The sequence below is a fragment of the Portunus trituberculatus genome, chromosome 47 (genome assembly GCF_017591435.1).
Source record: "Portunus trituberculatus isolate SZX2019 chromosome 47, ASM1759143v1, whole genome shotgun sequence".
Classification (NCBI taxonomy): domain Eukaryota; kingdom Metazoa; phylum Arthropoda; class Malacostraca; order Decapoda; family Portunidae; genus Portunus; species Portunus trituberculatus.
Window position 1 is genome coordinate 30,346,802 of NC_059301.1, and position 12,110 is coordinate 30,358,911.

A 12,110-nucleotide genomic window follows, 5' to 3' on the forward strand; every position below is an offset into this window, starting at 1 on the left:
AGAGAGAGAGAGAGAGAGAGAGAGAGAAGGAGAGATGTTAAAGATCCAAAGGGAAACATTTTGCTACTTTCCCCTCCATGAAGAGAAGTAAGGAAGAGAAAGAAGAAGAGGACAATGAGGAAGAAAGGAGGACCAGGGAAATAACAGAAAAAAAAAGTAGGAAGGGAAGCTCCATTAGGAGAGGTAAGGAGAGGGAAGAAAGAAGAAGTGGGACAACAAAAAGAGAAGGGAAGAACGAGGAAGGAGATAAAAGAAGAAAGGAAGATATAAATGAGAGGAAGGAAAAATGTAGGTTTATGACAGATGAGGAAAAGAGAGAAAGATAGAGGATGTAAAATAGACAAAGCTATTTCAAGGATAGATAGAGAGATAGATAGATAGACAGATAGATAGACAGATAGATAAATTGACAGACAGATAGATAAACAGACAGATAGATAGATATAGACAGGTATATATATATATATATATATATATATATATATATATATATATATATATATATATATATATATATATATATATATATATATATATATATATATATATATATATATATATATATATATATATATATATATATATATATATATATATATATAGATAGATAGATAGATAGATAGATAGATAGATAGATAGATAGATAGATAGATAGATAGATAGATAGATAGATAGATAGATAGATATATATATATATATATATATATATATATATATATATATATATATATATATATATATATATATATATATATATATATATATATATATATATATATATATATATATATATATATATATATATATATATATAGATAGATATATATATAGATAGATAGATATAGATATAGATAGATAGATAGATATATATATATATATATATATATATATATATATATATATATATATATATATATATATATATATATATATATATATATATATATATATATATATATATATATATATATATATATATATATATATATATATATATATATATATATATATATATATATATATATATATATATATATATATATATATATATAAGATAGCTAAATAGGTAGACAGATAGACAGATGGATGGATAGATAAATAAATAGATAGGCACAAGAACACAGAGAGAAAGATATATATACACACACACACACACATACACACACACACACATCTCTCTCTCTCTCTCTCTCTCTCTCTCTCTCTCTCTCTCTCTCTCTCTCTCTCTCTCTCTCTCTCTCTCTCTCTCTCTCTGAAAAAAAAACTGGAGACAGACTGACAGACAGATTGTAAAGATTCAGATTACGTCTAATTTTCACAGCGGAAAAATAAAACCCCAATATCACATGTCTGGTTCTGTCTGCCGGGCGTAAAATTAATACTCTGAAATGAAGAAAAGAGAAAAAGAGCCATATGAAAAAAGTCAGGGGAACAAAAGAAGACTATACAGAAGAAAAGGAAGGATGACGAATAGTGAAAAAGAACCAATTAACCCTAAGAAAAGAAATGAAAAACGAACCTGAGCAATAGAAGACATGCAAAAAAAGAAAAGAGGGAGAGGGACAAAGGATGATTGAAAAAGTGAAAGAAAGAAGGAAAGAAAGATGGAAGGAAAAAAGAAATGGAAATATGAGCATGATAAAAACGAAGGTGGGTGGGGAGAAAAAAAAAATCAACAGATGAAAAATAAATAAAACAAAAGCTACGTGGAACAAAACTTGTACAGAAAGCAAAACGTACAAAACTTTTACTTAATTCACTCTGGCAAATAAACGAAAAAAATACACACATGAAATCAAAACTTCATACACCACAAAAAGGTAAACAAAAAATAAACAAATAGTCAAAGTGTAACATTCAGAAAAAGAGAGAGAGAGGAAAAAAATAACATAATACTGGCAGCTGATACGACTCTCTCTCTCTCTCTCTCTCTCTCTCTCTCTCTCTCTCTCTCTATCATGGCTTGCACTTTTTTCATATTAATATTCGGTCAGTCATAAATAATGGAGCCGCCACACTACGAATGACTCCAACACACAACACACCTGGTAGTGCACGGTGGCCGGCTCGCTGCCTCCCTCCAGTCCCCGCAGGATGATGATGCGGCAACTGGGGCTCGCTGTTGAAAAGTTTGGCGTTACTCGTATATGTGTAATTGTTCGTAAATATGCCTACTACCCCTCATCCCTACCACTGCTAACAACGCCTCCTCTTCCTGCCTCTCCTCTCCTCTCCCAGACTATCACCAGCACAATGCAGAAAAAAAATGTACGAGTATATATAAAACAGCTTGAGTATAATCCATAATCCATCATTTCTGTGTGTTGTTGGTGTTTTGTTGTTAGTGTTGCTGTTGTGTTACTGGTGGCGATGGTATTGGTGACCTTAGGTAGTGGTGTAGTATTAACTGTATTTGTGATGAGTAGGATGTAATATTGAAACTCCAGTATTGTTAGTGTTTAATAAGATACATACAGCACGGTTTGGTTTCTCTTTGTCTCTCTCTCTCTCTATCTCTCCCCGTCATTGTCTCTCTCTGTTTCTGTATTTGTAGTATAATGATGAAAGGTAGATGTGTGTAGCAGTTTACAGTGGTACCAAACTCGCCTTTGCTGTGTGATAAACAGAGAGAAAAAGCAATATTAAGAAAAGATAAATATAGATAATAATTCCGGTTCTGCTTTAGTGTTTCCTTTTCTTCTTGTCTTCATTAACGTCACGGGATCATTGTCTCAGTCAGTTCTCTTATCTTAAATTCTTTTATTCAATTATTTTTTTATGAGGCAGATTCATCGTTGGACAAGACTCACGATAACATTCTTTCAAAAACATTATATTCACTTACAGGACGCTAACGTACTCATTATATGCAAACACCTTAAGAAATCCAATAACGTGTACCACTTGTCGAAATCTCATCGCTTGAGAATAATGACAATTACTCTTATGTGTCAAAGTGCCAGGATACTGACATACTCATTACATGAAAATCTGTCTGGAAACTTATTAACGTTTACCAATAGTAGAGGTCAGACGGTAAAACGTTCGAGATTGATGATCTTGACCTCTTGTTGATTTTTGGTTCATAATCTGAAATAATTTGTCAACACACCTCGACTATTTTCAAGACTCTAGTTGAAGTTGGCTTTTTATGAGTTTTCTACCTTTTGTTATATATATGGTGTTAATGACTACTAACAAGATTCTTTTTATCAATAAGAGGACAGACTGTCTTGAAAAGTGACTTGTTATCTTCAGTCTTTAAAAATAGTTTTGGTGAGACAGCAAAGCGTTTCAGAATCAGAATCTTTGACTGACAGCACACTAACCTACCTATCATTACCAATATTAACTCTCCTCTTTTACTACCAAAGACGATTACGCAAGGACATAAAAAAATAATGGGCACATCACCTTTAACGAGGGTTATAAACATGCACATATGGACGCCAGCATCATAAACTAGGAATATAACTAATACTGCAGCTCATTACCATCGCTAAGAAAATATTGTGTGGGAGCATAACGGTGCACGCTGGTCCCCCCACTTCTGTTAATCCTGTATAAAACATGAAGAGCCGCTAATTAGCCTGTCATCATAGGAAGGCAATGAGAGCGAATATGTATGTGTAAATACGAGTGTATGATATATGCGAATTAAATAATTTTCTTTATTAGTATTCAGCATCTGGTGACTTAAAGCAGAAGAGAGTACACAACTTCTTTCTGCCTTTGATTCTTCATCCTACAACAGACCAAACACAGACAGTGAATGGGATCAAATGAGGGACTGGAGGCTTTAATTTCAGGTGATCCGAGTATGCTTAAAAATATCAGTATCAGTAAGCAGCTTATTTCTACTTCCGACTCCTCTTCCTGCGTATGTACAACCACGGATGATGCGTGGAATAGAGTGAGGAACAAGAAGGTAAAAGGATTGAATTTAAGAGTAACACAAAGAATCCAGGTATGTTTAAAAGCGCCTGAGATCCTGTTAACGAGAATCACGTGCAGGTAATGCCCAGGTAAGTCTAATTGCATAGCCTCTTATGACCTTAATTCTACGTTATACTCGGTGGTTCGGGAAAGGAAAGAAAAAGATGACAGGAAGCAAGAGGAGGAGGAGGAGGAGGAGGAGGAGGAGGAGGAGGAGGAGGAGGTAAAGAAAGGACCATAAGGAGGCAAATCAAATTACGGATGTGCTTATGACGCAGTGATGTTCTCTCGTTTGCTTTTGTTCTCTCTCTCTCTCTCTCTCTCTCTCTCTCTCTCTCTCTCTCTCTCTCTCTCTCTCTCTCTCTTACCAGTGGAATTGATTTAAAACCTCAATTAAAAGCCTTAAAACGAAGTAGGTAAGTTTCGCCTGTGATTAAATGCTGGAATTAACTGAGAGAGAGAGAGAGAGAGAGAGAGAGAGAGAGAGAGAGAGAGAGAGAGAGATTAGTGGAGTAATTACATGTTATAAATTAGAAGTTCGTCTCGCATGTCCACCTTAATGAGTCGTGTAATTACGCCTGTCCCCGCTCAGGCTTCATTTGCGGGCCACTAAAGGGAAAGCGACACGGATTCTGTGACTCTATTTGTGATATATTGCGCTTGTCCTCCGCTCCATGTCGCTGGGAATTAATGCTAGAGAGAGAGAGAGAGAGAGAGAGAGAGAGAGAGAGGGGGCGAGGGTGGAGGAAAGCAAGTTCAGGTATAAGGGAAGGAAGAATAAAGGAAAACTCAGTGTTATGGTGATGTAAGCAATTAAAGAAAAATACTAATACACTCGCATATTTCACTTAAATGTTATTGTAGTAGTGTAGAGATTTTCAAAGATCCTACACACACACACACACACACACACACACACACACACACACACACACACACACACACACACACACAACCTTACCGTCACTACGTAATCACGCCGTCATCGCCCCGACACGTTAGCTACCACCACCTCCAGGCAGAGAACGACAAGACTCACCACCAGGCCCCCGGCGAGTACCATCAGCATAGCCTAGAGAACACGACGACTATGAATCTCCGTGGCCTTTGAAAATCCTCACGAGAGAACAGAGCGTTGAAGAACACGTCTGTATTGAACATATTCTGACTTCAAATAAATCAAGTTGTTAGTGTTACATCATTATGGAGCTTTAAAAGAATGACAGAAAAACTCAGGGATGGGAATGATAGGTAGGTGTGTTTTATTCAAGGCCTGATATCCTCTTCTAGTTTCCCTTACTCTCTTGTGTTCTTATGTTTAACTTCCCGTCTACATCACTGAATTAAGGCTTCTAACTAGCACTGGCTGAATTATTTGACAACTCTTACCGAGCATTGCCTGATCGACAGAGTGGAACTGATGGTGATTTTGGTTGGTACTCGCTCACAGGAGGTGGAGTTGGAGTTAGCAACTTTGGCCCAATGGTAGTACAGTCCAGCCTCGCTCATGGAAGTAATCCTGCATAAGACCAAGAAGAAACCTAACTCTAGCCAAAGATTTTTAAGGGAATTGGAAATCAAGAAAGTTATGAGATTATTTGTAAGATATGATTGTGTATTCAATTCTCTTGTAATCACGAAACAATAGAATAATAAAAATGTAGGTAGAAGAATGTTTGATGTACAAAAAAAAGCATATTCAAGAACTTTACAAAATTGTTAATAAGAATATGGTGGACTGAATGGTGGACTTATGTTTTCAGTATCAAGGCATCCAGAACAGATTATTGCAAGATCCACTGTATAGAAATGAATCCACAAACTCTTGCAATGCTTCAGTGAAAACTCAAAAGAATATGAACTATACAGTGTCGTGGTGTAAGGCCTTGGATATTGTTTGGATGACTATTTTTCTAGAAAATAATCGCTAAAATATTCTACTGCCACAGATATAATACACAGATACACACACACACACACACACACACACACACACACACACACACACACACACACACACACACACACACACACACACACACACACACACACACACACACACACACACACACACACACACACACACACACACACACACACACACACACACACACACACACACACCCACAACGCTTGACTTCTGATCTTTCTAAGATTTCCGATTGGGGCAGAAAAAAATTAGTAGTTTTCAATGCTTCAAAACTCAATACCTCCATCTATCAACTCGAGACAACCTTCCAGACAACTATCCCCTCTTCTTCAATGACACTCAACTGTCTCCCTCTTCCACACTGTATATCCTCGATCTGTCCTTTACTCATAATCTTAACTGGAAAGTTCACATTTCATCTCTTGCTAAAACAGCTTCTATGAAGTTAGGCATTGTAAGGCGTCTCCACCAGTTTTTCTCGCCCCTCCAACTACTAACTCTGTAGACGGGCCTAATCCTCCCCTTTATGGAGTACTTTTCAGATGTTTGCGGGTGGTTCACTCACACAGTTTTATTTGATAAGGTGGAATCAAAAGTTTTTCGTCTCATCAACTCCCTCCTCTGACTGACTGTCTTCAGACTCTTTCTCACCGCCGAAATGTTGCATCTCTCTCTATCTTTTATCGCTATTTTCATGTTAACTGTTGTACTGATCTTGCTAACTGCATTCCTCTCGTCCTCCTGCGGCTTCGCTGCACAAGGCTTTCTTTCTCCTCTCATCCCTATGCTGTCCAACTCCCTAACGCAAGAGTTAACCAGTATTCTCAATCTTTCATACCTTTCTCTGGTAAACTCTTGAACTCCCTGCCTGTTTCTGTATTTCCGTCTTCCTACTACTTAACGTCTCTTAAGAGGGAGGTATCAAGACATTTGTTCCTTAATTTTAGCTAATTCTTTACTTTTCTTTTAGGGAATCAACACTCAAGTGGGCCTTTATATTAATTATTTTGTTTCCCTTGGCTAGCTCCTTTCTTGCAGAAACACACACACACAAACACACACACACACACACACACACACACACACACACACACACACACACGGTAGCTCAGTGGTTAGAGCGCTGGCTTCACAAGCCAGAGGACCGGGGTTCGATTCCCCGGCCGGGTGGAGATATTTGGGTGTGTCTCCTTTCACGTGTAGCCCCTGTTCACCTAGCAGTGAGTAGATACGGGATGTAAATCGAGGAGTTGTGACCTTGTTGTCCCGGTGTGTAGTGTGTGCCTGGTCTCAGGCCTATCCGAAGATCAGAAATAATGAGCTCTGAGCTCGTTCCGTAGGGTAACGTCTGGCTGTCTCGTCAGAGACTGCAGCAGATCAAACAGTGAAACACACACACACACACACACACACACACACACACACATTTTCTTTACTAAGACACTGGAAACTCGATAAAAATTATTTCCTAAAGCAACTCTCTACACTACAAAAACAGTTTGTGCCTATAAAACATTGAGCATGTCTGGGTTGCATAAAGAGCGCCCCGTGCAGTGTTTCGTCCACGTCTGCGGGAGGCACCTCTCGTTCAGGGCGGAGATGAGAGGGCTGTCCTTCTGGCTCATGAGGGCGATGGGCTGAGCCAGAATATTTTCATGCCCGACATACAAGTCACATCGTCCTGTGGAAATGGAAATTCACTGGACTGATGAAATTGAAAGCTTCAGTCTCTCATGAAAACAAATTTAAGTCTGATTTTGTCTTTACAGCCACATGAATCTCTATTTGAGACACTCGCACACACAGACACACACACACACACACACACACACACACACACACACACACACACACACACACACACACACACACACACACACACACACACACACACACACACACACACACACACACACACACACACACACACACACACACACACACACACACACACACACACACACACACACACACACACACACGCACACACACACACACACACCTTCCTCTTGGCTACCTGACCTGTGCGAGAGAAGTGTTTGCTTATGGTTCCAGTCGTCACCAAGTCGTAGTCGATGATCACCCTGTGCTGCCTGATCACTTCACCCAGAATGGCATCGTAGTCAATGCGCCGGAGTAATTTGAGGCGTCCCTGCTCCTCCTTCTTCTTCACCTCGTAGAAGATCCCAAATGTGGCATCCTGAGCGTGATAAACTACTTAACTGTTCGTTTGCTTTTCGTGAGTATCAGACAAGCAGCCAGATAAACAGACAGACATAGACAAACTAACACAGACAACATACTATCACCGCCTGCATGGGTGCCCCCTGCTTTTCCCAGACCATGATCACCGAGGGGTCGTCCACCACGTCCCTGAGGGTCTGGTAGGGCTGGGGCAGGTGTCTCACTGCCAGCAGCGACATGAGGTTGCCCTCGTAGCTCCGCGTCAGCACCATGGTCATCAGCATCCATACGCCCAGCACCACGCGCTGCCACATCCACCCGCCACTAGCCACCCACACAGCTGCCGGACCAAGAGGTGCAGTGTATTTTAGCAAGACGGTGGTAGGTATTGACTTGCAGGTATTAATCCAGCTTGGAGTGCGAAAGAGATATCTGACACTGACAGGCAATATATTATAATAAGACTCTGAGCACAGTAGTATTTTAGAATTATTCCTGCAAACTAATAAGTCACAATTAGTTGCATGATCATTAACCCCTTACAAGCATTTATCACCCGGAAAGTTGGTGAATGGTTTCACCCCCAAATAACTAGTAATCAACCAATGAAAAAATCTTAATTACACAAAAGCTGAAATACTCACACTGACGAAACATTATGCTTGTGAAATGGAGGTTCTTTGTGGCAAAGTTTTCTCTCTTGTATCCTTTCTTGGAGAACACGGTGGAGAGGGAGTAGGAGATGACGGATAGTAGCAAAAGGAAAGCGAACAGCGCCGCCCACACCCAAGGGTCAAAGGGCAGCAGGAAGCCCCAGGGATCCACCTCTGGGCTCCCGCGACCTCCGAGCACTTTAACGGCCATGAAATTGATGGGCCAAGTAAAGTCCCCGGCCTCGTAGCGCGCGGCATTGATGGCGAAGGGTCCAAGGCCGAGATTCACATCCTGCAGAGCGTCAGTAACCTAGCAGTGAATGAGGCCCTGCCCGGCTCTTTCATCTGCTCCCTGCCGTTACTCCTGTCCACCTCTCCAGTAGTGTTAGCAGTCCATGCATGATAAATTTCAAAACTTTATCTATTATTGATAAATATTTCACTGAACACATCCTTGGCTTCCCAGTAGTAGATCTGTTTTATGTTACTGCTCATCTCTCACCATAAATAATTTTCTTGCTAACTTCTGCTATTTCCAGAGATTTTAAACTTGTCTTTACTAGTTAAATATTCCAGTTCATAAACACCCTAAGCTCCTCTATGGCGAGATGGAATTTTCTTCTCGATCAGCACCTTTCTAAATATGGTGCGATTATATTAACCAAACAGATATTGCAACTTATTTTGACATGAAATTATTGTTAACAGGATGTAATAATAATGTGTCTTGAGTTGCATAGAGGGAAAATGTAAAGTCATCTTGCTTTTGTGCGTGTGTGTGTGTGTGTGTGTGTGTGTGTGTGTGTGTGTGTGTGTGTGTGTGTGTGTGTGTGTGTGTGTGTGTGTGTGTGTGTGTGTGTGTGTGTGTGTGTGTGTGTGTGTGTGTGTGTGTGTGTGTGTGTGTGTGTGTGTGTGTGTGTGTGTGTGTGTGTGTGTGTGTGTGTGTGTGGTTGGTGGATGGGTGGGTGAGTACATGCGTGTGTGTATAATGTGAGTTGAGGAGAGCAGGTGGATGTGTGTGTGTGTGTGTGTGTGTGTGTGTGTGTGTGTGTGTGTGTGTGTGTGTGTGTGTGTGTGTTGATGGATGGGTGTGTGGGTACATGCGTGTGTGTATGTGTGAGATGGGGGGACCGAGTGGATTCGTGTGTGTGTGTGTGTGTGTGTGTGTGTGTTTGTGTGTGTGTGTGGATGGGTTGGTTGGTGGATGTGTGTGTGTGTGTGTGTGTGTGTGTGTGTGTGTGTGTGTAGCAGTACCTCTCTGTGCACCTGGCCCACCATGCCGGTGAAGGAGCCGTTCCTCAGCTTTACGCCCCACGCCCTGTCCGGAGGTCGCCTGAACGTGTACCTGCCGAGACACAGACAAACATAACATACCATTATTAGCTTCACATGAGTTTCGCGTCAGGATGTTCTTGTTACGTTAATGGCAAATATTTTTATTTATTTCGTAAATAACTTTCCCAGCTTAGATGTGCGAAGGAACCTATTATGATGCACTTCTGCGTCGCACGTACACAATTCTCAAAAGATGCTCGTTGAAGTGAAATGGGTTTTTAAGAGTGCTTTTATTGTGATCCTAGCTTCAGATTAAAATGATTGCATTATGACCAGGAAGAAACACTCTTGAGAATCAAGCTAATCATCTTTTTGGCCTTGAAAAATAATTGTGATTAGAGAGCAAAGCGTTTCTGAATACGAGAGAAAGGAAGACGATTTATTCCAGAGATTACTACTCTTGATTGTTCAACACTTGCTGCTTTACGAGAAATTGAGTCCTTGTGCCAGGTAAGCAAGAACGTTGACCATGAAGCCTTTGAACTGCAGCCGCACACCTCCAGGCGCCGTAGGGTCTGGCTCCATCACCGCCAAATGCCTGTGGTTCTGCTCCATGGCCACTACCACGTCACTCCCCTCCGGAAACCTGTCAGGAGGAAACACGTGGAAGGATACATCGAATACTAATTTTCTTGTGTATAAAATAGGTAATCTTCACGTGACTACCTAATAATATAATAAAGATAAACACATATTCATGAGCTTACACATATATTCATGCATACATTCATACTTACATACATTTAGACAGTCGGGCAGACAGAGAGATAGACACATTGTTACATACATGCATTCATAAATACATACATACATACATACATACATACATAAATACGAGTATAAACAGATAGGGAGACAGACAGATAGATAGATTGACACATACATACATACATATATATCGATAGACCGGTAGACATACAGATAAACAGACTGACACATACATACATACATACATACATACATACATATACACATATTGATAGATAGGCAGACAGACAGATAGATGCACTGACATACATACATACATACATACATACATACATACATACGTATGTACATACATGCATATATGCATAAAGAAATAAACAAACAAACAAACAAACAAAAGAAAGAAAGAAAGAAAGAAAGAAAAGAAAAGAAAAGAAAAGAAAAGAAAAGAAAAACATTAAAGAGAAAACAAGATGCATAATTCAGAACATGAACGATTCTCATCCTATCCTACATTTCACAATCCGAACTTAATATGCAACTTTACTGATAAGAAAGATCTCAATACCCAAAACCTGCAACGCTATATCAGCGTCAACGATTAATCACCTCAGCCTTTGTTCAATATACATGTTAGGTTCTATTCTGTCCACCCTTAATTATATTTTCTTGTGCCAATGATATGGCGTTCACACTCCCGGGTAGAAATATCAGTGGATAGGCTATACAGTATTGATGGCCATCAATATCCATATATAGGCCGTCCTCGGGGATGATATGTCAAGTTTGGTGACCGCCTGTGTGCTGCGTATTGATCGCACCACTCCACTAAAGACTGACTTTTATTTATGCGGTGATAGAAATTTTGTATCCTGCCTCTTTATCGTTCACTATCAAGAGATCTTCAAATTTAGACAAAATTTTGAATTTCAGTTTTATTTAGTCTTCTACGATTTCTGCCTCAAATATAAGAGGATTTATGCATCTCTGATAATGCTCTCACTCACTTGCTAAATTTGTCCCAGAATAGCGGTCGATGCAATGAAAGGTCACCCCTAGCCGCCCAGAAGGCAACCCGCAGCGGGGCGACGCCAGGCCGCTGGTACGGTAGCACCACCCACCCAGCAGCCCTGGAACAGCGACGCTCTGTTTGGCCGTGAGTGTTTGCAAGCACACAGGGAAACAGTCACATGGTCATGAAAACAGTACAGTACACAAGAGGCTCGTCTGTGTACACCAGAGGTTCCATACAAACATATCCATACACACACACACACACACACACACACACACACACACACACACACCTTGCCATCCCCGCCGCGTCATCCACCAGCAGCAGGAGGGAGTTGGTGAGGGCGAGA

General features: G+C 40.2%; 1 protein-coding gene across 1 annotated transcript in view; it reads right to left on the reverse strand.

Annotated features, from left to right (window-relative positions):
- Positions 1-2,442: 2,442 nt before the first annotated feature.
- Positions 2,443-12,110, reverse strand: part of LOC123498184 (glutamate receptor ionotropic, delta-1-like) — a 10,869-nt gene continuing 1,201 nt past the window's right edge. Inside the window, exons 4-14 of the mRNA XM_045245348.1 lie at positions 12,054-12,110; positions 11,754-11,876; positions 10,466-10,624; positions 9,958-10,048; positions 8,695-8,995; positions 8,170-8,390; positions 7,889-8,066; positions 7,448-7,547; positions 5,326-5,455; positions 4,898-5,008; positions 2,443-2,612 (exon numbers count right to left, since the gene is read on the reverse strand). The exon at positions 12,054-12,110 is cut by the window's right edge and continues 167 nt beyond it. Of these exons, the coding sequence (XP_045101283.1) occupies positions 4,919-5,008; positions 5,326-5,455; positions 7,448-7,547; positions 7,889-8,066; positions 8,170-8,390; positions 8,695-8,995; positions 9,958-10,048; positions 10,466-10,624; positions 11,754-11,876; positions 12,054-12,110 (1,450 nt within the window). The 3' untranslated portion in view covers positions 2,443-2,612; positions 4,898-4,918. The remainder of the gene's footprint in view (positions 2,613-4,897; positions 5,009-5,325; positions 5,456-7,447; positions 7,548-7,888; positions 8,067-8,169; positions 8,391-8,694; positions 8,996-9,957; positions 10,049-10,465; positions 10,625-11,753; positions 11,877-12,053) is intronic.